The following is a 21,343-nucleotide window of genomic DNA, read 5'->3' on the forward strand; positions in this document are numbered from 1 at the left end:
CGGTGTGTCGAGGTCGAGGTGGTGTTTTAGGGTTACTAACCCTGACGCGTTCGCGGAAACTTCAAGTTGCCACGCAGCCACCGGCGGAGGCGCAGGCTGGGCACTCGGCAAACCTTCCGCAGTCGGTCATTTTCTAGTATTACCGCCACCACCACCACCGCAGCCATTATTGTCGTCACCACTGCATCACAACCACCACCAACGGTTGCTGCTGTTTTGCCCAGTACAGTACACCGTACGTCGTACTTCTAAACCTCACCCTATTGATGCTCTAGCCAGGGCAAAGCCGTTGTCAAGGTCGAGGGTGGTATTCTCCTCATCTCGACATAGGAGTGTTACCCGTAAGTGTATACTCGTGGCCTGTATAGTTCTCATCTCTTTGACGCAGGCATAATGGTATCAGCCTCATCGTATGACCGTTATCCTCGCGTGTAAAACTCACGATCAGAACTTCTGGCTTCTATTGCGTCTTCACACCGACTCATCAGCATGCCCCGCCGCGAGTTGGTCGGCCGCTTAGGAGTGACCTCTCAGTCAGACTCAGATCCCCCCTGTGTCAACATGGTGTCTTGCGCTGTGCTTCCGCCATGCCTTCTACAAGAGATGGCACCGCCTACCAGGGCAGGGCTGTATGACACATGCGGTTGCGTCGAAGGGATTGAATTGGAGCGTAATGAGAATGAGACTATCCCGGAGGAACACCACTGTCGCAAAAAGAGCTTCTTGCGCAAACTCAGGTTAAGCACTGGACGCAAACGAGATGTCGCAGCAGACGATTCACCGCCATTTATCATGCGTGAGATTCCTTACGAGTTGTGGCGCAAACATTACGCAAAGGACCAGGACGGCAAGTATAGAGGTACTCATGCTCCCGCCGAGGATTGCCTTCTCAAACCCGACGATGTACAAAAGTGGCGGCTAGGCGATCCCGTCACCAAAGCGGACAAATGGACCCGAGGAGGGGAGGTACTCCCCGTTTACGCAGAGGTTTGTGCGGATGGTCTCGTGCCAGAGTACGAGGTTACCCGTCACGGCCAAGAGAGGACATCTCCCATTGATTCCACCATCACCATGGCCAGTGAACGGTTGACTAGCCCGACATGTGGAAGGACGCAGATCATCGCCGCAGATACCTGAGAAGAGGCGGCCGAATCCTAGCCTGCTCTCTCACAAATCGCCCTACCGACCAGAACATGTCGGCGATGGCATACTGTTTTGTGTTAGGAAGGCTTGGAATGGCACTAAGCATGTCGTCATAATGGAGGACAACCCCATGGAGTGTCGCCTTTAGCCCATGCGGGTTAGGCGATATGATACTGTCAAGTCCTCCATCTGCAGGGTGCTCGATGTAGGGGGCGGGGCGGGGCGTTCACTTCGATATAGTGTAATTATTTCTTCTTTGCCAAAGTTGCCGTCCTGGCCGCCATCTTGAGAATGGCCATGGTCCCCTCGCGCTCCTTGTCCATAGCTTTGAGCCTCATTGTCTCCACGAGTTCAGCGTGCTCGGTTTCAGATTGGTCCCTCTTCCGGCGACGCTGACGCTTGAGGTCCCCGTTCCCATAGACCACAGCCCAGTCATCGACATCCCGATCCACCGTCACACCGGCGCAGATTTTTGCATGAGACCCGACCGTCACGCCCGCACGAACGGTTACATGTGGCTCGATGACCACGGCTTCTTTGATGACTGCTCCGGCAAGGACGTGCGCATTGGCATGGACATAGACCCTTGAATGAATCGTGGTCTTGACCGGGTCCGATTCGTCACTCCCGCTCCCGCCCGCGCCCCTGCCCGCGCCCTCCGGACCCTCAGATGGTTTGTCTGTCGCCACGGGCCCGCCAATGACACACTTCTCGGAGATGATGCACCTGTCACCGATGGACAGTGGGCCGTGGACCGCCACGAGTTGAGCCCGCGGGTGCACGAGAGTCTGCTCGCCCAAAGTAATGCCGTGAGTGCCGCGGACGTAGGCTCCTGGATCGAGGTGTGTCGTTTGCCCGAGCGTCACGGGTGGTCTGGCGGATGAGGGTGCTTGCGTCGATGTGGGAGCGGGCTGGGCGGCGCTCATTGCTTTGAGTCGATCCGCTGTCCGGGTCGTTCCTGGACGGGGTGAAACCAGACGGGAGCCGCTGGAGTTGTCAAATGGAGAGTTTATCTCGAGGAATTGAGGTTTGATGATACAACAGTAATAGTACGGAGTACGTAGTAGATAGGAAATGAGAATGAGAGCCGAGCCGGGGCACGCGTTGGAGAACTGGAGCAACCGACGCGTCTGATTGGACGAGGTCTGACTACATCTACAGTCGAACTTCTAAGCCCTATCAACATATTATAAAAGCTCACCCCACGGCATCTTCCCTTCCCGGTCTGGGGAGAGCAATATGCTAAAAGGCGGCCGGTTGCATTCAATGTGCTCTGGACTGGCTTGAAAATGAACAGGGTGGCCCTCCCAGGACCTCTCAAAAGCGTCCAGACTCGTGGACTTTGTCCAGTACGAGCAGACAGTTTTTCTTCATTCTGATAGTAGAATTAACCTCTTCTGCCCGTCTGTCGCTGCTGGAGTTGTGTGATGCTGCTTGTGGATGCGAAGATTTACTCCCGCCAACAGAACACTGGGTGGCTTCGGCGGCAACTCAAACGTCGACTCTAGATCAAGCTTGAGCCTCGAGTCCACCTCCTGTCGCTCTTTCGTACCCCACATCCGACTGCCTGCCCGCCCAACCATAATGATGATGGCGTTGGCCTTTCCACGTATGATAAGGTCCCAACTACATTCCTGGTCTCCAACCGTACCCTGGAACTACCTGATTACTGCTCGACTCACCGGGCGACTTGAACAGGTGTGGATGGCCAGCTCCGCACGGAGGATGTCTATCCAGCCTCGCACCTTTCCGAGTGACGGCTTCGCCGCCCTCCCGAAGCATGAGAAGTTCGAGGAGGAGAGACTCGTTGGCTACAAAGCCGAAAAGTTCTATCCCGTCCGACTGGGCGAGGTCTTCCAGTCGAGGTACCAGGCCGTCGCAAAGTTGGGCTTTGGCACGGCCTCTACCGTCTGGCTCTGCCGGGATCTGCAGTCAGTCAACTTTGATACCCCGTGTTTCGTCGCATTCTGCTGACTGCCATCGAGTGAAAACGCCCTGGTCACTCTCAAGGTCCGCATCGTCGGAGAAGATGATACCCAGGAATTGGCCATTTCTCACTATATCAAGTCTATTGACGCGGAGCACCACCCTGCCAAGGAACGGCTGCGCGTGTCGCTGGACGACTTCCGTATCAGAGGTCCTTATGGATTTCACCAATGTCTGGTTTTCGAGACACTAGGCGTTACCTTGACCAATTTAAGAGATTTGTTCGAGAACAGGGCTCTTGAAAAGACCCTCTTGCAGAAATTTTTGTACATGATCGTGACGGGTCTAGACTTCTTGCACCAGGCGGGGGTAGTGCACACAGGTCTGTCCCCTTATCTGGCCTCATCGCAGCGTGTTAGTTTAGAAGGATCCTAGACCTATCGCCCAACAACATCCTAGTCGGGGCCGACGCTATTGCGACGTCTAAAGTCGAGCAGGCCGAACTGGCCAACCCATCACCGCGAAAGGTTTTGGCGGATCGCACCATCCATCTTTCTTATACCATGCCAACGACCTACAATCCGCCGGTTATTACCGATTTCGGCGCTGCTCGCTTGGGGGATCCAGGCCGACCATCTCGGCCAAATCTTCGCAAATCGGATGGTCATTTCCAAGACACAGCTTCTGGATCGCCAACGTCTTCGTAGCCCACTCAAGCGTTAATCGACTATCCTGCAAGCGAGCACAGCAGTAGCGAGCAGCGCGCGTATAACTCGAGGAAATCAGCACCCTTGAACATGGATAGAAGCACGAGTGTGATTCGCACTTACGTGAGACCGAGAGCTTCGTGCAGACCAAGATCCTTTTGCAAGGCCTCCATCTGCTCCAAATCCTTCAAGACACTTGACTTTGACGCGTCCACTCTCTTTCTCCGAGGTTTTTGCTCACGGTCGGAGACTCGTCGGTCAAGTCTGGAGAGTTCCTGTCTTTTCTGATCCATCGAGCTGGCGAAATCAGAATCCGAACACGCCTCACATAGACATACAAAGGCACCTTGCCAGAAGAGCTTCTCCTGCCGCTGATCTTTCGGCTTGAGGAAGTCAGGCACATATGAATATGCGAGCTCCTCGCCTTCTTTGATGTCCCTCACGGCATGAACGGTCAGAACCCCGTCGCCCAGATTCGGATTCTCGGCGCATTTTGTGTTTGGGAGACATGAGTGATTGAATCGGGAAGGGAGGTAGGACACCACAACTGTTCCCGTATGGCAAATACTTTTGTTCATCCGATAGATCGCAAGCACTTTTGCCATCCGGTGTCTCTGTCGATTATTCTCCAGAGCGGGATTCGTGAGCTCGTAGTCCAGGTCACATTCCAGGTAATGCAATCCGAGGTACTTCTCCTTTTCCAAAGGCTTGAGTTTGCGGAAAGCTTTCCAGATTGTCGTCGAGTCCCCGACTAGGTCCAATTTCATCAGCGGGGCCTCCGCGACAATTCGTGTGCCTCGAGGAATATTGACTTTAGCAAAGACGCCGAGGCCTTTTTTCTCCTGCGTCCCTGATCTGGATCAGCGGGTGAGAAATCGCAGTCTGCCTCTGTTAGCAAAAAGTCGACGCTGTTCGCTCTGGACGTCATACCCCGATCCATCTTTGGGTCAGCAGTCTCATCGTCAGAACGTGGGGTCTTGTGTACATGATGGCTTTGCGCCTGTGCCTGAAAGTCTACTCTTCTACGTAAGAGCAGTAATAGCAGCCTTGTATGCTGAGTTTAGAAAGGCAGACAAACGAGATAACAAACCCCAAGAAGCCCTTAGGTTGTAGAGTTCAGCATGTTGAGTAAGGAAACGCGTGGCAAGAGGAGATGATATTCTCAACATGGAGATCGGGGGTGACCAAAACATGTGCAAACAACGACCACTGTATCACTCCTTGTACGCATCTGGAATGCTGGTGGTCAGATCCAAGGGAGACGGTTCTTATAGACGTCAAAAGCGGCGGCGTGCCCAGCCCGAAACGGCCGAACTGCCTAAACCAAAAGCGGATTTCCGGGCAACAACTTTACATAGGTATCTACGGTAGGTGTCGATCTGGTCCCTGTCATCGACTTCTGGCACGCAAGAGAACGCGAATATCGTGGAGTCTGAGTTGGCGAGGCAGGCATTGTTCTCATGTCTAAGCGGGGGAAAGAATGTCCTATTACGACGTTGACGCCATCTTGACCGACTCCCAAAAGCTGCCGTGTACGTTCGAGCTGGACGTGCCTGGGCTGGGATTTCTGGAGGGCAATGTCGGCGGAACAGTAAGTCTGCTGGGTCATCACCGCCGCGTACACATCACAGTTAGCCTGATGCATCGTGCTAGGTCAAGGCCGGCACGAAACTCGATCTGCCCATGTGGCTCGGGATCATGCTGGCAGTGTCGACAGGGTAAGTCCAGTCCGCTTGCAGATTGCTCTGGACTCTGCTCCACGGAAATTGTGGCATGTCACGTCGGGCTACAGTATTGAATCTAACCACGAGTTGTGCGCACCGTAGGAACACGCCTGGTTCGTCTCAGCTCGTGACGCTGGACTTTCCCACGCCACTGCAACAGCGTGTCATAAATGCCCTGAAGGCGGACCCGAGAACGGTCGACCTGCGGGCCCAAGCACCGCATTTCTATGCCCTGGGAGCGCGAATTATGGAGCTGTTTGACGATCGCGCTGTGTTGGATACGCTACTAAGTGTGCGTGGGCAGAGTCCTTGCTGGATGAATGAGGACACCGAGACTGACTTGGTCATGTGCAGACATTCAAATTGCGAGCCGCGGAAATCGCAGACCAGGCGCTCAATCCGCGCGGCGCGTTAGGTGAAGGTGCCGAATTCCTCAGAGGTTTGGATGAAACCGAACGCCAGCTGTTCAAGGCGGCCCATGAAGGCCCCAAGGCGGTGAGAGCCTGGACGCTGGATTTGAAGAAGAATACATGAAGCAGTGGGTGGAGTGGAATGGAAATATAGGACAGTGCCGACCGCCATGCGATGGGCGTTGGGCAAATTGCTTTCAAACCGCCAGCTTGTGAACATGCTGCATAGCCCTTCTGGAGAGGGAAGAAGCCTATAGCATTGGCATTGAAGAATGTAGAACTGACGCGACCAAGTGTCGAGACGAACTCCGGTGGGTATCCGAACGCTCATGAAACAATGAATAACTAGTTGCTCGATATTGGCCATAGACCAAAGCAATTCATGCATGCTAGCCAACACCTCCAGCGGCCTCCTTGAGCTTGTTCTGCTCGGGAGGCTCATCCACGAACTGCGGTGGCACTACCTCGTCTTGTAAAAAGCCTGGTGTGCTCTCTCCGAGGCCCATCTCCTGCTCCAGCAGCATGTCTTCTCCCAACGCCTCCAGCTCGGCATCCAGCTCGGCTTCATCCACATCTTCCGGCACGTCGTACGCGCGACTGATACTCTCGTTGATCTCGTTGCCGATTTCCATCAAATCCGCCATCTCATCCTGCATCTTTTCGATCTTGTCGATGTTGATTTTGCCGTACTGCTGTTTCAGGGCCTTGTTGGTCGTCTTCATCGCGTCCACCGTCGTCATCACGTTCTTGAGGTTGTCTTGCATCATGCCCGCCTGTTCCATGTTCCACGACTGCTGCTGCAGCTGGTCTCGCTGCGATTCGTGCATCTTGCGACGCTGTAGGAGTTTCAGTGCTTTCTGTTTGATGGCCTGCTTGCCTGGCCCGTCGCGCATCTTGCTCAGCTTCTGCTGGTACGTGGAGAGCTCGGCGTTGATCTGGGCCAGTTTGACGTCGATCGACTCGATCTTGGTGTCGACCTGTTCGTCATTGTTAGCATCCTGCGAGCGCCGGAGGGGCAGGTCCAGGAGCGACATACATTCTGGATGGCGTTGTTGAGCGTGGGCTTGGGGCCCGTGGGCTTGGTGCCAAATAGACGGTTCATTGTCGCTGTCACTGCCGGCCAGGGTGCGCTTCTGCAGCTGGTCTCTGGTGGCCGCCGCGCAGTTGCAGATCTCAGGTGTTGGTGGTGGCGGTGGTGGGAGAGCAGCCTGCTGAGCCAGAGAGCATAAGCCGCCTTTCTAATGCCACTAAGGGACAGTTCTGTAGGCTTATCCTGCTAGTGTGGAATTGAAGCAGTCTAATAAGGAGCCTGCGCTCGTCCCCGCAACAAGTTCAATAAGTTCCGTGGCTAAACTGCGCTTATCTGAGCTCCATCCATCTGCCACCTCGTCTGCTGTAATTAGGCGCCTAGTAGGCAGCATGATCGCCCGGATACTCCACGCTCCACTGCCTTAGACTTTGATCTATTCTCTATTCTTACTGTACGCGCTTCAACGCCCACTCTTATATGCTTAGACTCAAACCACTACATACGGTATCCGTACATGGTTACGCTGAAGAGTCCGATCCGTCGATGGAAGGCAAAGCCTTGCTGTCGGCCTACCAGTGGCTGGTCGACTTCCCCACGAAGCCGGGGGCCGGTGGCCGTTGTCCTTCTGCAGACCCTAACCACCACTCCCACCGGTACCACCACCCTTCCCCTGCCACCATCCCTACACGCGGTCACATGCGAGAGGCTCGAGAGTGACGGCAAAATCACGACTTCATTGGCGGTCGAATTGCTGGATCTCATTCAAATTCCTGAGGCCCCTCTACACAACGCCACCTCATTCCAAAGACCTCTCTGTCTGTCCGTCTGTCTGTCTTTACCAACCGAGCCCGCGGCACAATGCCACGACAAGTTTGCAACCTCGCTGTCCTGCTCGCTTCTCTTGCAGCCTTCCTCGTCATCTTCACTCGAACTGGCCAGGTGCAGCATCCCTTCGGTGACGACCTCGCACCTTTGGGCTTCGATGAGTCTCAACGATCAGCTCCAAGTCGATCATATTTTGTAAGTGCACGGCTTGGGTGGAATGTTGCGGCTTCTTGAGGCTGACCAGTCTCTTTAGTCTCTTCAGTATGCCTTCATGTATGACACCGAAGATGTCGAGGCCCCCGCAACCTTCATGGATGCCTCCTCTCTTTCAAAGACCTCTGGCTATGCCGACACAGCAGGCATCAGGCGTCCCGAACCCTTTCCCGTCCTGGCACGGACGTGGGGCGAGAACGACAATCAGCAGGGCACATTCGACACTGATGACATCCCCCAGCCTTTGGGGCCCGATGTGACTGATCGTGACACCATCATCAGTCTTGCGATGATGACCTCTGACGCCTATGTATTTGGTCCGTCCGAGCCAGACTGGCTAAATTCCACAAATGGTTTCAATCACTCGGTCGGATTTGGCTGGAATGGTACCGGGCTTCGCGGCCACATCTTCGCCAATGCAGACAACGGCACCGTCATCATTTCATTCAAGGGGACCAGTCTCGACCCTCGAGATAAGTGGCGCGCCAATGACCGTCTCAATGACAACTTGCTATTCAGCTGTTGCTGTGGTGATCAACGACCTGATCCATATCCGTACGGCCCTGTTTGCGACTGTCGGACTGACATCTACCAGTGCAATTCTACATGCTTGACGCAAGAACTGTGCCAGAACGACCGCTACTACGGATCCGCTCTGACTGTGATCTCGGACGTGTTGACCTGGTATCCTGATGCTATCGTTTGGTCCATAGGCCATTCTCTGGGAGGGGCCGTCGCAAGCCTCATTGGCCTTACGCATAACTTCCCGACCGTGACTTTCGAAGCCCCTCCTGAAAAACTTCCGGCCTACCGACTTGGTCTTCTCTATTCCCGCAAGCCAATGACCTATCACTTTGGAAACACTGCTGATCCTGTCTTCATGGGCGCCTGTAATGGATGGTCATCTTCGTGTGGTTTGGCAGGCTATGCCTTTGAAAGTCAATGCTTTACCGGCAAAAAGTGCGTCTATGACACGGTTGGTGATCTGGGTTGGCGCCTGAGCATTGCCAATCATAGGATCAACACCGTCATCAAAGATGTACTGCAGAAATACAACACTACTCCCACGTGTGAGTTTGATGACGAGTGTGTCGATTGCTACAACTGGGACTTTACAGTACCGAGTGCGAAGCCTAGTAGTGAGTCAAAGCGCAGCTTTTGAGTCTGTCGGTCTGATCAGACTATACGTGCTCATCGTTCTCTTTACAGAAAGGAAGCAATTGGCTTAACACGCTTATGGGACCAACATTAGCGTGTATGAGTGGATGAAGCCTGGTGGAATACATACTAAAGTCATGAGAGATGGGGACAATGCATCCGAAGCGATTTACAGAGAATCTCCAAGAGCCCCATTGCCCAAACGTGCAGTCAATGCATGCAGTTGTACACCTTGGTGTTGTCCTCCTGTCGCAAACGATGGCACCAAGTTGCAACTTGGACGGTGGTTGCGGTTTCAACACAACATGTCTGTGTTATGGGGTACATGCAATATACCTCAGCTGACAGCTGCTCATGTGCAACTTGCGCGCTAGCCACCACATCACATCAGCTTCCGCCCAAGCAAGACTGCCCTGGCACATTCACTTAATTGCAATCGTTTAGATCCCTATCGTTGACATCTCAGAAGACGACCACCCCGAAGATGGCATTCCAGGTATCATGGCGACCATTCCTTCCATCACTATAGACGCCGGGTCAAATCTACACACCAGCCAGCCCCCAGCTTCAGGGGAGTCGGTTGCGATTGTTGAGCCAGTTCGACAGGGTGGCCACTTCAATGCTAGTTTTCCTGTTTGTCGCCGCAGCGAAGTTCTACCAAGAGCGACGCGAGTTACAGAGCCTCCGAGCCGAATACCCAAAAAAGAATTCACATGCTGGCTTGCTGGTAGCCTGGTCATAGTTTATTGCACGCCTCTGCTTGAGGTCCGGGGGAAAAAACGAAAAGGGATGGTGTAGATTTCTCACATTCGCCCCTTCCCTTCTCGACCTCCGTCCTAGACTGTAGTCACTGCATCTCTCCTGCGCAAGAGGATCTTTTTCTGTGGGTCTGGTATGACGCCCGAGTTCAGTTCGATATTCCTCGGGCGCGTCTCTCCATGCGGCATCTTGAAATCGTAACGAGAGATCAGCTCGATCAAGATCAGCTTCATCTCGATCGCGGCCAGGAATCTGCCAGGACAAGCGTGCTTCCCATGCCCGAAATACAGCGCGTCGGGCCCGGTCGAGACCAACTGATGTTTGGCTTCGGAGCCAGGCTCGGCACGCAGCCTTTCAAACCTGAAGCCGTCGAATTTCTCCGGATCGGGGAAGATGGCGGGGTCCTTTGCGATGGCACTGGTGGGCACGCCGATATAGCTGCCCTTGAGGATGGTCTGGCCGTTGGGCAGGGTCAGATTCGACATGACCTTGCGCTCGAAAGTCAGCAGCCCCAGAGGGTTCATGCGCTGGGACTCTTTGAGGAAGCTGTCGAGCTTGCGCAGCTTCGACAGGGCCAACATGCCCAGTCGACCGTCTTTCTCTTTCTCCTTCTCAGTCCGCATGACAGCGTCGACCTCTTCACGGAGCGGGTCGACATATTCCGGGTGGGCAGCCAAGTCGAACAGCACGTGGGTCAGCTGCATGTTGGTGGTGTGGATGGCCGCCGTGCTGACCAGCAGCTGATTGTGTGCCTGGTAAGTCATGTCTGCGGCCCTTGCAGGCGGCGAATTACGGATGTTCCACACGAGCATGTCTTGATACAGTGAGCCGTGGTGCCTCTCGCGAGACCGGGTGATAATTTCTTGGTAGAGAAGGCGGCGGATGGTTCGAAGCTTGCTTCTCGCGCGGTAGGTGTGTGGAATGAGCCACTGCACCAGCGGGTGGGTGAAAGACGGGACGAGGCGCAGCATCTCGGCCGCTGTCATGCTGTCGATGGTGAAGTTGATGATGCAGTCGAGGTACTCTTGACGCCGGCCCATTCGCCGACCGATGAAGACGCGGCCGGACATCTTTGCAATGATCGGGATGAGCATCTGCGTGGGCGTGAATGGAGTCCAGCTCGTACACTCGCTCATGTCGGTCCGTAGGGCCTCTCGCAACTCATCGTGCAGCTCTGCCACCGCTTTGCCCAGGTGCTGCGACAAGCTCTTTTGGATGCTTTTGATCACCGTGTTGTTGTCCGGGTGGTTGACCCGCGAGGCGAGGAGCGTGTATCGTGCGAAGAATCTCTAAACACAACCTTCCATGAGTTGGGTGCGACAACGGACGGGCCGATGGACCGATGGATAGATCAGATCGGGGGGGGGAGGGATGGGGGTAAACAGGCAGACCTCGCGTGCCAGCTGCTGGAAGCTCAGCACGCTCTCGGGTGCGTTGCACAGAGCTTCCACATACTGGGCTGGGATGACATGGACAGGGCCGAAATGGTCTCGCAGCTTGAAGACGCGGTCTTGAAACTGGAAAATCAAGGTGGTCAGCCAAATACGGAGTACACTTGAAGAGCACTCCGAGTCACCGTCAGTCATCGTCACAGTCACATTCTTCATCACCACCACCATCACCACAAGGGACTCACTCGCGGATAGTTGTGCTCAATCAGGCTGGACATGCTGACGAACGTGTTGGGGTCCGAGGTGCCGTTTTTCTTTTTCCTCCCCACTCGAAATTCCGGAGTCTCGCCCGACAGCTTCCTCTCCTCGCTCTCTGTCTCAAACCTCAACAACGCCCACCGACCGAGTACGAGGCAGGCGGCCGCTGCTGCTAGAACGAGAAAGACGAGGGGGAACATTGTCGGTGTCAAGAGTTGACGACAACCACACCTCCTCAATGCCAGTGCCAGTGCCAAACATTGTCAAGCTCTTTACCGCAAACATAATACGAGTTTTGCACAGATATAGAGCAAGCGCAGGCTCAGGCTCAGGCCCTGGCTCAGGATTGTCTGCTTGCTGCGTCGCTGTCAGCTCGCAACCACTGACTTGTCGCCACGGAGAGACAGGTGCCCGCTGACTGCAAAGTAAGTGACAGGGAATCCAAAATGAACTAAAACGCATCATGCTTTAGTCTCCTCTCCGGAGCCAATGTCCAGCCTCGCCGGTGATGGTGGATACGGTGGTGACGGGTCAGGGTCAGCACCAGACAGTCTGAACCGATCCTACCCTTGGGCTCCCGCCTTTCATCCATCATCCTGTCTTGCGCCATGGGCTGCATTCCTGCGTACCTCTCCGGACAGATACAGTACAGGACCACAGAGCAGGAACATCGGTCAGTACAACACGAATCTACTATGACATACGAGGGTCGAACCTAATGTACTTGACGACCGTCAACAACAGGCAACTCAAGCCAGCACTGCGGGCTCTATTTCATTCGCGCTCGAGGCTTTTGGAATGCTTCCCTCCTATCATGCCTATCAGAGCTGTCTGATAACACTTGGAGAAAGAGGGTGACAGTACAATATACGGTGCTACTGAATGTATCATATCACCCGTTGGCCGGACTGTTTCCTGGCCTACAGTAGCCGGGGATAGGATCTGTTCCTTGAGACTAATGACTCATGTCTACCTTACACAAATTACCCGCGACGATCTCCTTCTCCCTCGCCATCAACTCCTCGACGCACCAGTTGGCACTCATGTACCTGCCGTCCATGAACCGGGCGCGGTCGGTTGCCAACCAGACGGCAGTGCCGCCGACGAGCTCAGGCGTGTCCCGGGCAAATCTGGACATGAACTCGGGCACAATGTCCGTCATGACCATGCCTGGATGGAGGGCAACCGTGACCAAGTTTGGGATTTCCACCATCTGCTTGCATAGCTGGACCACAGCGAGTTTGGAGATACAGTAGCCGGCGCTCAGATGATCCTCGTTCCATGCCGCTGAAGAGGAGATGTTGACGATTGTGCCGGGGTTGCCCGCCAGCAGACGAAGGAAGTATTTGATGGTCAGCAGTGTGCCTTTCACGTTGACGTCCTGGAGTCAACAATTATGATGAGTACAACATCATACCTATACGGTAACCGACTGATGGGGAGTATGAGTACAGGGTTTGTGATATGTCAGGTTTTTCTTCTTCTTTTTGCATTGGCTCGATTTCGACTCACAAAATTCCGCCACCATTCATCCAGGTCCATCTGCTCCAGCGTGGTATGTCCCAGACTGACTCCGGCGTTGTTGACCAGCACGTCGACGTGGCCCAGTTCGGCATGGACGGTATCGAAGAGGGCGCGGACCGAGGCTTCGTCAGTGACATCGGTCGGCACCGACACCACCTTCACGGCGGGAGCGAGACTTCGGATCTCGTCGGCGGCGACGGCCAGCTTGGGGCGGTTTCTTGCCGCGAGGACGATGGCCCTGGGTCCTGCGCGGGCAAACTGCTTTGCCAGACCCTGATGGGATTTGAATCAGGACGGATGGGCTCACGACTGTGACAGGGGCTGGTATACCTCTTTCCCAATGCCTTGACTTGCGCCCGTGATGAGAATGACCTTGCCAGCCTGGGAGAGTGCTGAGGAGCTGGGGTCGGTGGCGTCGTATTGGTCCCGATGTACCGTCTTGGTGAAGGCTTCCTTGCGCACAAAGAAGTCGGGTGGAAGCTGGTTCAATGATTCCAGCAGGTCGGTCATGGTGGTGAATGTGTGATGGAGAGTTGGCTTTGCTTGGGCTGTGAGTCGAGAGAGACTGGTTATGAATGTGAAGTTGAGGAAGACTAGTTATGGATTTGAAGTCGAGGGAGACTGGATGGATATGAAGTTAAGGGAGACTGCTTATGGATTCTAGGAAGGTGCGTTTGTGGTTGTGTTTTAGGACCTAGACAAGACATGGACGGATAGATTAGTACCTAGATACCTCCTTCTACATGTACCATTCTCATTGCGTTGACGGTTACTCTTCAGCGATACCTGTGTGGATAGATCTAGATATATATATATATATATATCAGCCGCAGCAATATCATTTTCAGGCTGAGATACCTTGGGCGAGAGCTCTCCACCGTCTTAAGGGACTGTGCAGTATCATGTAAGATCCCGCTCTTCCTGCTCTCGTAAGCCATCCTTTCGCTGACTCTCCCTCTCGTATCAAGCTATTCGAGCTATTCTCGCCTATATCTGCATCTGCATGGGCATCTAATCTATTCTCCATTTGCCCCTCCATTTCCCCCTCTATTTCCCTCTCCATTTCCCTCTCCCTCTCCCTGGTCTCCCTAGTACGTAGGAACTAGGATGTAGTATCTACTACCTACTACCTTAATACCGTCTAGTATGCTCAGTGACCCTCTCCGAGCCAGCAATGACTCCATATTCATAGCCCACCGTAAACTCCAGCCTGTCCAGATCCATGAATCTCAACTGGTCGGGCACGATGGCCTCGACAAACTCCCGGTCGGCCGTCATGCTCAAATAGGCCTTGATGTCCTTGACAAACATCTCAGCCGTGCCGTCACAGGCGTGACATTCCTTCCCTGTGGCTTTGGTGGCGGCGTCTAGCATCGCCTTGGCCTGGGGGGTGGTATGGTACTGGGAGGATTAGTAGATGGTTAAGGAATTAGAGAACAAACATGTAGAAGAAGCTGTATCTTGTGTCTTGTCTTTTCTTCTCTTGTATCTCAGGCCCTCACTCTCTTCTCTTGTGTTGTCTTTTCTCTCAGACCCTTACTCCCCCTAGGGACTCACCTGTCGATACTCCACCACCCCATACTTCACAGACAGCTCTAGCATTTTCGGCCCGTGGATCTCGGCCCAGTAGTGGTGGAACTCGGCCTCGCTGATGCCTGGTTTGCGGTAGATGAAGGCGGTCACGCGGATCAGGTCCTCGTTGGCGGGCATGGTTGTGTTGTTGGTTGGTTGGTTGTTGGTTGGTGTTGGGGAGTGCTGGGGTTGAGGTTAGGGTTAGGGTTAGGGTTAGGGTTAGGGGTGTTGGGCGTGTAATGGCGACTCTATTCGCTCCAGAGCCTTAGGGCCGTGATGCAGATTAAGGCAAGTCTTGGGCAGACACTTCGAGTGTACAGACACATACACATGCCTGTATAGACTAGACACACACTAGACACATATTAGACGCATATAAATACATGCACATGCAGACTTACACAGACGCAACATCACATATCACACATCGTATATCGCACATCATATATCATACATACATCACACGTCACACATGATCTGGCGCTGCCCTCGCCCCTCGAATCTCCTTGATAGCTTATTGCAGCATCTTCGTCTTGGTGTAGTGGCCATCGCGCAGCGCAACTGTCTACCTGCCGACTACGCACTGTATCTTGCTCATCAGCCCAGAACCGGGGCTGCACAGTACTGGCGTCACGAAGCATTGCATAGCGTGGCATACATGACGGCACGATGCATCTGTCAAGGGCGGTGTGCTGATTCCTGATTCCTGATGACGCTGAAAAAGAAAACTCATCCCTTCAACCTTTTGTTTGGGACTGAGGGGCGGTTGTGGCATGTGCAGGTGGGTGAGTGTCGATGTGTACTGGAAATAGATCACATGAAGCGGGCTTCAGCACAACGTATAAAGTACCGTGCACACCACTCGACAGGCCTTAGGCCCCCAAGTCCTATACTGTACGTGCATTGGTGCGGCGCAATGAGATGTGAGTTGAGTCAGCATGCATATTGAGATTTCCATTCATTTCCAGATTGAGTGAGACCGAGACTGAGACTGTATCAATACGATCGTCGGTCTGGTGTAAAGTAGATATAGCCACCTAGGATCTACTAGGTACAGTGCTTGGCTGTTGTTTGGTGTTTTGGTTAATGCAGCTGCATGGTGAGGCCATCATCATACATTATACATCATACATACATACAGACAGACGGACATACATGCTGACATACAGACATACATGCCGCCATTCGCACGTGTGACTCACCTAGCAGAGCAGCAGCAACGGCGGCGGTATTACCATCAGCATCAGTATCAGCAAGCATGTCAGACTACACTGAGAGAAGAGAAGAGCCACACATGAAGCTGTCGGCGGAGAGCCCTCGACGCAGAGCAAGCAGAGTGAGCAAAGCAGAGTAAGCAGAGCAAAGCAGAGTAAGCAGAGCAGATCAGAGCAGAACACAGCTTGATCAGTCCAGCACGGTCCAGTCCAGTCCGGTCCATCCAGTACTACAATTGCCCACGCCACGCCGGTCTTATGGGAGCCGGAGCTGAGCTGGACTTGACTTGACACTGCACTGCACTGCCCTGTGACGACTGACTCTTGCGGAACGGAAACGGAAACGGACAATGTCCATCTCGCCATCTTGCCTGGCTGCTCTCGCTCTCCCGTATCACTTTGTCTGTCTTGGTCAGAAACCGCCCTCAGGGACGAGGACGGGGACTGGGACAGAGACTGAGACAGAGACAAAGACAGATACGGAGACGGGGACGGACACGGTGACAGAGACAAGGACTGGGACGGGTGAGATAGCCCATACTCACACCCACACCAACACCCACACCCATACAAGCCTTGTTCTTGTTCGTCTCAGCCTCCTTGGTGGAATACCAGTCCTTCTTCACCTTGTTCGTGAACGACCAGTGCTACTTCACCTCCTTCTTGGGTTGCCAGTGCTGCTTCACCTCCTTCGTCTTTCTGGAGTGCCAGTCCAAAGTCGGCTTTTGGTGGATTGTGATCTGTGATCTGTGATCTGTGATCTGTCACCAACTTTACATCCATTATCATTATCATTATCACCACCACCATTACCACTATCACCATCACCATCATCACTACCACCATCATCATCACCATCATCATGACGGTCGGCGACTACCCCCTTCGTGAGAAGATCGTGGTGGTAACCGGCGGCGGCGGCGGTCAGTCAGACACCCAAGTCCCCAGTCCCCAGTCCCCAGTCCCCAGTCCCCAGTCCCCAATCCCGAGTCCGCAATCCCGAGTCCCCAATCCCAAGTCCCCAGTCCCCAGTCCCAAGCCCATGTATCCGCAGCGGTGAAGCCAGGACCCCAAATTGACACCGACACTGACACGTACGGCATCAGGATTGAGCTTTGAATTTGTGAAGCTGGCAGTCGAGCAGAACAACAAGGTCATCATCGCCGACCTGCGCCTCACGCCGGCGGCTGAGGAGTTTGTCAAGATGAACTCGAAACCCCATGCTGAGTCGGGATCAAAACCCCATGTTGAGTCGGAATCGGGTCACGTCATCTTCACCCAATGCGACGTCGCGGTCTGGGCCGACTTGAACCATCTGGTCACGGTGTCGATGGACCGGTTTGGCGATGTGCCGGACGTCTATGTGGCAGGGGCAGGATTATTTGAAAAGGTAGGTTAGGATTACAGTCGCATCTCTTCAGTTGGGTTACAGGAGGGAGGCTGAGATCTGATCTGACATTTGCCATCTAACATCTGATCTCAACATCTGATCTCTAACATCTGATATCTGATCTAATCTCTGATCTCTGACATCAATATCTGATATCTGATCACCAGGGCCCCTACTCGTTCTTCACCGACGAAGAATCCGACCGCTACACCCTGATGGACGTGAATGCGTCACACCCCATCAAGTTGACACGCATCGGCATGAAAGCGAGCCTCCCGCGCAACAAGAAGACGGTCGTGGCCATCGTCGCCTCCATGGCCGGCTTGTACCCGCTGTATCCGAGTCCGGTGTACAATGCGTCCAAGCATGCCGTGGTGGGGTTTGTCAAGTGTATGAAGCCGGCGGATGTGGAGGAGAATGTTAAGATTGTGGCAGTATGTCCTGGGTGAGTCAAGCATTTTACCCTGTCGACCACTCCAATGAACATGTCCTACCAAACTAGGCTCTCCTACATACTACATACTGCGTACTACCCACACTTTCCTACGTACACCTCCTACGTACACCTCCTACGTACACCTCCTACCTCCTACCTACTACCTACCTCCTACCTACTATCTACTACCTACACTCTCCTACCTACACCTCCTACCTACACCTCCTACCTACACCTCCTACCTACACCTCCTACCTACCACCTACTACCTACCACCTACCACTTCCTACCTACACCTCCTACCTACACCTCCTACCTACACCTCCTACCTACACCTCCTACCTACACCTCCTACCTACCACCTACTACCTACCACCTACCACTTCCTACCTACACCTTCTACCTACACCTCCTACCTACACCTCCTACCTACACCATCTACCTACACCTTCTCCCTACTCCTACTATCTACTAGCACATCTACTAACCACTAACCCTTAACTACCAGCCTCGTCGACACCCCCCTCTGGACCGACGACATCAAAGCCGCGTGGAAGTTCGACGAATCCATCAAACTGTCGGCCAAGGACATAGCCGACACCATCCTCCAAGTCATCGAAGACGGCCAATACCCCGGCGGCACCGTCATGACCCACACCCACTACGCGGGCCGACGGGTCGAGGAGTTTGTCGACATCGAGGCGCTGGTTGCCCCATTGAAGGAGTCGAGTTATGGGCCTGTGAGGGAGATTTTGAGAAAAGAGAGGGAGGGCCATAACTATGAAGAGGAAGAGGGCCATAATCATAACGAGAACCATGACCATGGACAGAAAGAGAAACAGGAACAGAAACAGGACCACGAGGAGAAGTAGGAGTCACCCTCCCCTTCTCCTAGATTGCCCAGGACTGATCGATGCCCCCACCACCCAGGAGAATGCCATCTATAGTGCCGGTCAACACATTCGTTATGAATATAGATACGAATACGAATACTACAGGAACCGTTTACTTTGGTCTCTACCTTATTTAGTCTCTGCTTTGGTCTTTACTTTGTCTCTGCCTTATTCAGTTTCCAGTCTATAGTTTGGTTTATGCGTATAAGACACGATTCAACTTCTACCAGTCCGTCTGGTCTAGTCTAATCCAGTCCATTCCAGTCAAGTCTGGTAGCAGTTTTCGTCTTGTATATTATTACGTATATATTATGTTGTTCTACTTATTCTACTTGTTCTCCTGGTCTTCTGGTCTTCTGGTCTACTTGGCTCCTGTCAACTGGATACTATCTACATGTTGATTAATATCCATAAGCCGTTAATATACCGTCTGCCCAAGCAAGAACCACTACTATAACCACTGCCACTACCACTATAGTGTGTACTGTATACTACATGTCCTGTACTGTATACTACATGTCCTGTACTGTATACTACATGTCCTGTACTGTATACTACATGTCCTGTACTGTACCATATAATATACCAATAACATACTATAATGCCATCGTATGGGTGTCTAAAATCAATCAGGAGATAATAATCTAGTAGCATGTTGTTTGATTCAGTTCAGTTCAGCCCTTTGTCTCCTCTCTCTATACCTCTCCCTGTTTCTGTACCTCTATCACTACCTCTCTCTATCTCCCTCACTACGACTACATCCCTCTCCCTCTCTGTGTACCTCTGTCTCTCCCTGTTCCTCTCCTTTCCCCCCATCTCTATATGTCCCTCCCTCTCTATAACTAGATGCCTCCCCCTATCTGTATGTCCCTCTCTGTATGTCCATCCGAGCACATATCCCCACCCGTTCTCTCGATCATTCATTTCACCTGTCCCTGCCTCTTCGATACCCTGACCTCAAAGTCCTTCTGGAAGAAAATACCATAGCAAATACTCCGCCATGGTCGGTGTGGTCGTAATACGGAGATGTCGAATCGACGGAGAAGCTGGGAGAAGAATTATGGTCAGCTTAGATAATAGCTAATAGCTAATAGCAACAGCCAACAGCCAACAATAAAAAACAAACAGCAACTAGAAAGCAGAAAGAATAACAGAAAGTAAGTAAAAGTATATAGAGAAAGGAGAAAGGATATAATAGAGAGTAAGTAGAAAGAATAACAGAGAGTAGAGAGTATAACAGAAAGTAAGTAGAAAGTATGAGAGAAAGTAGAAAGTAGAAATACATCACATCCATACAGTATTGCCCATGGCACACCATACGGACAAGGTCTTACCTCGACAAAAATCTTGTTCAGATTCATGGTGGCAATACGAATGCCCAAACACCGCGTATTGCCATAGCCAAAGATCAACTCGTGCACGTCGTGCATGCGACGCAGACGGTCCGGGTCAGCCTCGGCCTCGAGCCAGCGTTCGGGACGGAACACGTCGGCGTCGTCGCCGTACACCGGGTCCAGCTGCAATCCCCAGGCGTTCAGGCCGATGAAGGTGCCGCCGGGGATGGCGTGGCCGTGGATCACGTCGCCCTCCGGAGGCACCTCGCGTTCGCGCAGCTGCGTGATGGGAGGAAAGCGTCGGAGCCCTTCGGCGATGCAGGCCTGGAGGTACGGCAGGTCGCGGGCTTCTTGGTCGCGGATCGGGCTGGAGATGCGGCCGGCGCGGATGTTGGCGTCGATCTCGGCTTGGAGTTTGGCGTAGACCACGGGGTGGGTGATGATGGCTAGGAGGGTGGCTCGCATCGACGTGGCTGTGGTGTCGGAACCTGCGACTCTGTGCGGGTTAGGATAAGATAGATAGTTAACCTCCGCCGTCATCCATCATTCATCATCCGTCATCTTTGCGTGCGGCCACTCCGACCTTTCCTTTCACCTGGCAACATCGATGGTTATGGACCTTCACCATAGAATGGTAACACCATAGGCTGGTAACGGACCTTCACCATAGCCCCTCACTCAAAGAATACTAGACGACTTACAGAGATATCGAGATTTCCGCTTCGGCTTCCTTCGCATTCAGCCCGTGTCTGATAAACGAACCCAACATGTCGTTGCGCGGCGGCGAAGTCGGCAGGAAGCGCTCGTCCACCACCTTCTTCGAGATCTGGGAATGGTCAGCTTCAGCTCCAGCGTCTCAGGGATCAACTCTGCTGCTCTGCCCGGCACAGCGCAGCTAGCTTCACCGACCCCCATGATGCGGCCGATGCCGATTTGGTCGGCCGCCGACGGAAGCAGGAGAGATCTGAACCAGGGAATGCGGGTGAGCCGCTCCAACAGGGTGTTGATCTCGGTGATGACGGAAAAGTGCTGCACGATCGGCAGCTGGCTCTCGATGGTGTAGAGGAAGTCATGCACGTCCCGGTCTTGGTCCATGAAGCCCAGCGGGGCCCCGAAGCACAGGTGCGTGATCGAGTCGACCGCGAGGTACTGGATACGCCGGCCAATGTCGAAGGCTCGGGTTTCTGCCGCGTCCGAACACCATCGCTGGTTGATCTTTTGGCAGAAGTCGAGGATGCGTTCGTCGATGATCTCCTCGGTGCCCTGGATTTCTTTGCCCGTGTACTTGTGGATGGTTTGTTAGAATAGGTGGTAGTAGGGTAGGAATAGGTAGGAATAGGAAGGAATAGGAGGAATAGGAGGAATAGGAGGAATAGGAGGAATAGGAGGAATAGGAGGAATAGGAGGAATAGGAGGAATAGGAGGAATAGGAGGAA

At 53.3% G+C, this 21,343-nt stretch overlaps 12 protein-coding genes across 12 annotated transcripts in view; 5 read left to right on the forward strand and 7 right to left on the reverse strand.

Moving 5' to 3' along the window:
- Positions 1 to 603: 603 nt before the first annotated feature.
- A1O3_02481 (uncharacterized protein) lies at positions 604 to 1,137 on the forward strand (the record flags this gene model as incomplete). The annotated part of the gene is made up of 1 exon (XM_007732621.1): positions 604 to 1,137. One exon carries the CDS (start codon positions 604 to 606, stop codon positions 1,135 to 1,137), a length of 534 nt encoding a protein of 177 aa, XP_007730811.1.
- Positions 1,138 to 1,388: 251 nt separating this feature from the next.
- A1O3_02482 (uncharacterized protein) lies at positions 1,389 to 2,069 on the reverse strand (the record flags this gene model as incomplete). Its single annotated transcript, XM_007732622.1, has 1 exon — positions 1,389 to 2,069. One exon carries the CDS (start codon positions 2,067 to 2,069, stop codon positions 1,389 to 1,391), a length of 681 nt encoding a protein of 226 aa, XP_007730812.1.
- Positions 2,070 to 2,847: 778 nt separating this feature from the next.
- A1O3_02483 (uncharacterized protein) lies at positions 2,848 to 3,776 on the forward strand (the record flags this gene model as incomplete). The annotated part of the gene is made up of 3 exons (XM_007732623.1): positions 2,848 to 3,074; positions 3,129 to 3,451; positions 3,505 to 3,776. 3 exons carry the CDS (start codon positions 2,848 to 2,850, stop codon positions 3,774 to 3,776), a joined length of 822 nt encoding a protein of 273 aa, XP_007730813.1.
- Positions 3,777 to 3,895: 119 nt separating this feature from the next.
- Positions 3,896 to 4,716, reverse strand: A1O3_02484 (uncharacterized protein; the record flags this gene model as incomplete). The annotated part of the gene is made up of 2 exons (XM_007732624.1): positions 3,896 to 4,626; positions 4,707 to 4,716. 2 exons carry the CDS (start codon positions 4,714 to 4,716, stop codon positions 3,896 to 3,898), a joined length of 741 nt encoding a protein of 246 aa, XP_007730814.1.
- A 540-nt stretch (positions 4,717 to 5,256) lies between these two features.
- Positions 5,257 to 6,034, forward strand: A1O3_02485 (DNA replication complex GINS protein psf3; the record flags this gene model as incomplete). The annotated part of the gene is made up of 4 exons (XM_007732625.1): positions 5,257 to 5,367; positions 5,430 to 5,494; positions 5,603 to 5,792; positions 5,855 to 6,034. 4 exons carry the CDS (start codon positions 5,257 to 5,259, stop codon positions 6,032 to 6,034), a joined length of 546 nt encoding a protein of 181 aa, XP_007730815.1.
- A 265-nt stretch (positions 6,035 to 6,299) lies between these two features.
- A1O3_02486 (uncharacterized protein) lies at positions 6,300 to 7,012 on the reverse strand (the record flags this gene model as incomplete). Its single annotated transcript, XM_007732626.1, has 2 exons — positions 6,300 to 6,887; positions 6,947 to 7,012. 2 exons carry the CDS (start codon positions 7,010 to 7,012, stop codon positions 6,300 to 6,302), a joined length of 654 nt encoding a protein of 217 aa, XP_007730816.1.
- A 786-nt stretch (positions 7,013 to 7,798) lies between these two features.
- On the forward strand, positions 7,799 to 9,140 carry A1O3_02487 (uncharacterized protein; the record flags this gene model as incomplete). The annotated part of the gene is made up of 2 exons (XM_007732627.1): positions 7,799 to 7,960; positions 8,019 to 9,140. 2 exons carry the CDS (start codon positions 7,799 to 7,801, stop codon positions 9,138 to 9,140), a joined length of 1,284 nt encoding a protein of 427 aa, XP_007730817.1.
- Positions 9,141 to 9,972: 832 nt separating this feature from the next.
- Positions 9,973 to 11,564, reverse strand: A1O3_02488 (uncharacterized protein; the record flags this gene model as incomplete). The annotated part of the gene is made up of 3 exons (XM_007732628.1): positions 9,973 to 11,184; positions 11,287 to 11,412; positions 11,532 to 11,564. 3 exons carry the CDS (start codon positions 11,562 to 11,564, stop codon positions 9,973 to 9,975), a joined length of 1,371 nt encoding a protein of 456 aa, XP_007730818.1.
- Positions 11,565 to 12,499: 935 nt separating this feature from the next.
- Positions 12,500 to 13,578, reverse strand: A1O3_02489 (uncharacterized protein; the record flags this gene model as incomplete). Its single annotated transcript, XM_007732629.1, has 3 exons — positions 12,500 to 12,925; positions 13,057 to 13,341; positions 13,399 to 13,578. The coding sequence occupies 3 exons, from the start codon at positions 13,576 to 13,578 to the stop codon at positions 12,500 to 12,502; spliced, it is 891 nt and encodes a 296-aa protein (XP_007730819.1).
- Positions 13,579 to 14,199: 621 nt separating this feature from the next.
- A1O3_02490 (uncharacterized protein) lies at positions 14,200 to 14,778 on the reverse strand (the record flags this gene model as incomplete). Its single annotated transcript, XM_007732630.1, has 2 exons — positions 14,200 to 14,469; positions 14,626 to 14,778. The coding sequence occupies 2 exons, from the start codon at positions 14,776 to 14,778 to the stop codon at positions 14,200 to 14,202; spliced, it is 423 nt and encodes a 140-aa protein (XP_007730820.1).
- Positions 14,779 to 16,716: 1,938 nt separating this feature from the next.
- A1O3_02491 (uncharacterized protein) lies at positions 16,717 to 18,552 on the forward strand (the record flags this gene model as incomplete). The annotated part of the gene is made up of 4 exons (XM_007732631.1): positions 16,717 to 16,777; positions 16,961 to 17,244; positions 17,412 to 17,689; positions 18,189 to 18,552. The coding sequence occupies 4 exons, from the start codon at positions 16,717 to 16,719 to the stop codon at positions 18,550 to 18,552; spliced, it is 987 nt and encodes a 328-aa protein (XP_007730821.1).
- A 941-nt stretch (positions 18,553 to 19,493) lies between these two features.
- The window catches only part of A1O3_02492 (uncharacterized protein), a gene marked incomplete at both ends in the record, with an annotated part of 2,837 nt that continues 987 nt past the window's right edge, over positions 19,494 to 21,343 (reverse strand). The window contains 4 exons of the mRNA XM_007732632.1: positions 19,494 to 19,619; positions 19,908 to 20,403; positions 20,609 to 20,733; positions 20,817 to 21,191. Coding sequence (XP_007730822.1) covers positions 19,494 to 19,619; positions 19,908 to 20,403; positions 20,609 to 20,733; positions 20,817 to 21,191 — 1,122 coding nt within the window. The remainder of the gene's footprint in view (positions 19,620 to 19,907; positions 20,404 to 20,608; positions 20,734 to 20,816; positions 21,192 to 21,343) is intronic.

This window comes from Capronia epimyces, assembly GCF_000585565.1.
Source record: "Capronia epimyces CBS 606.96 chromosome Unknown aczIQ-supercont1.2, whole genome shotgun sequence".
Classification (NCBI taxonomy): domain Eukaryota; kingdom Fungi; phylum Ascomycota; class Eurotiomycetes; order Chaetothyriales; family Herpotrichiellaceae; genus Capronia; species Capronia epimyces.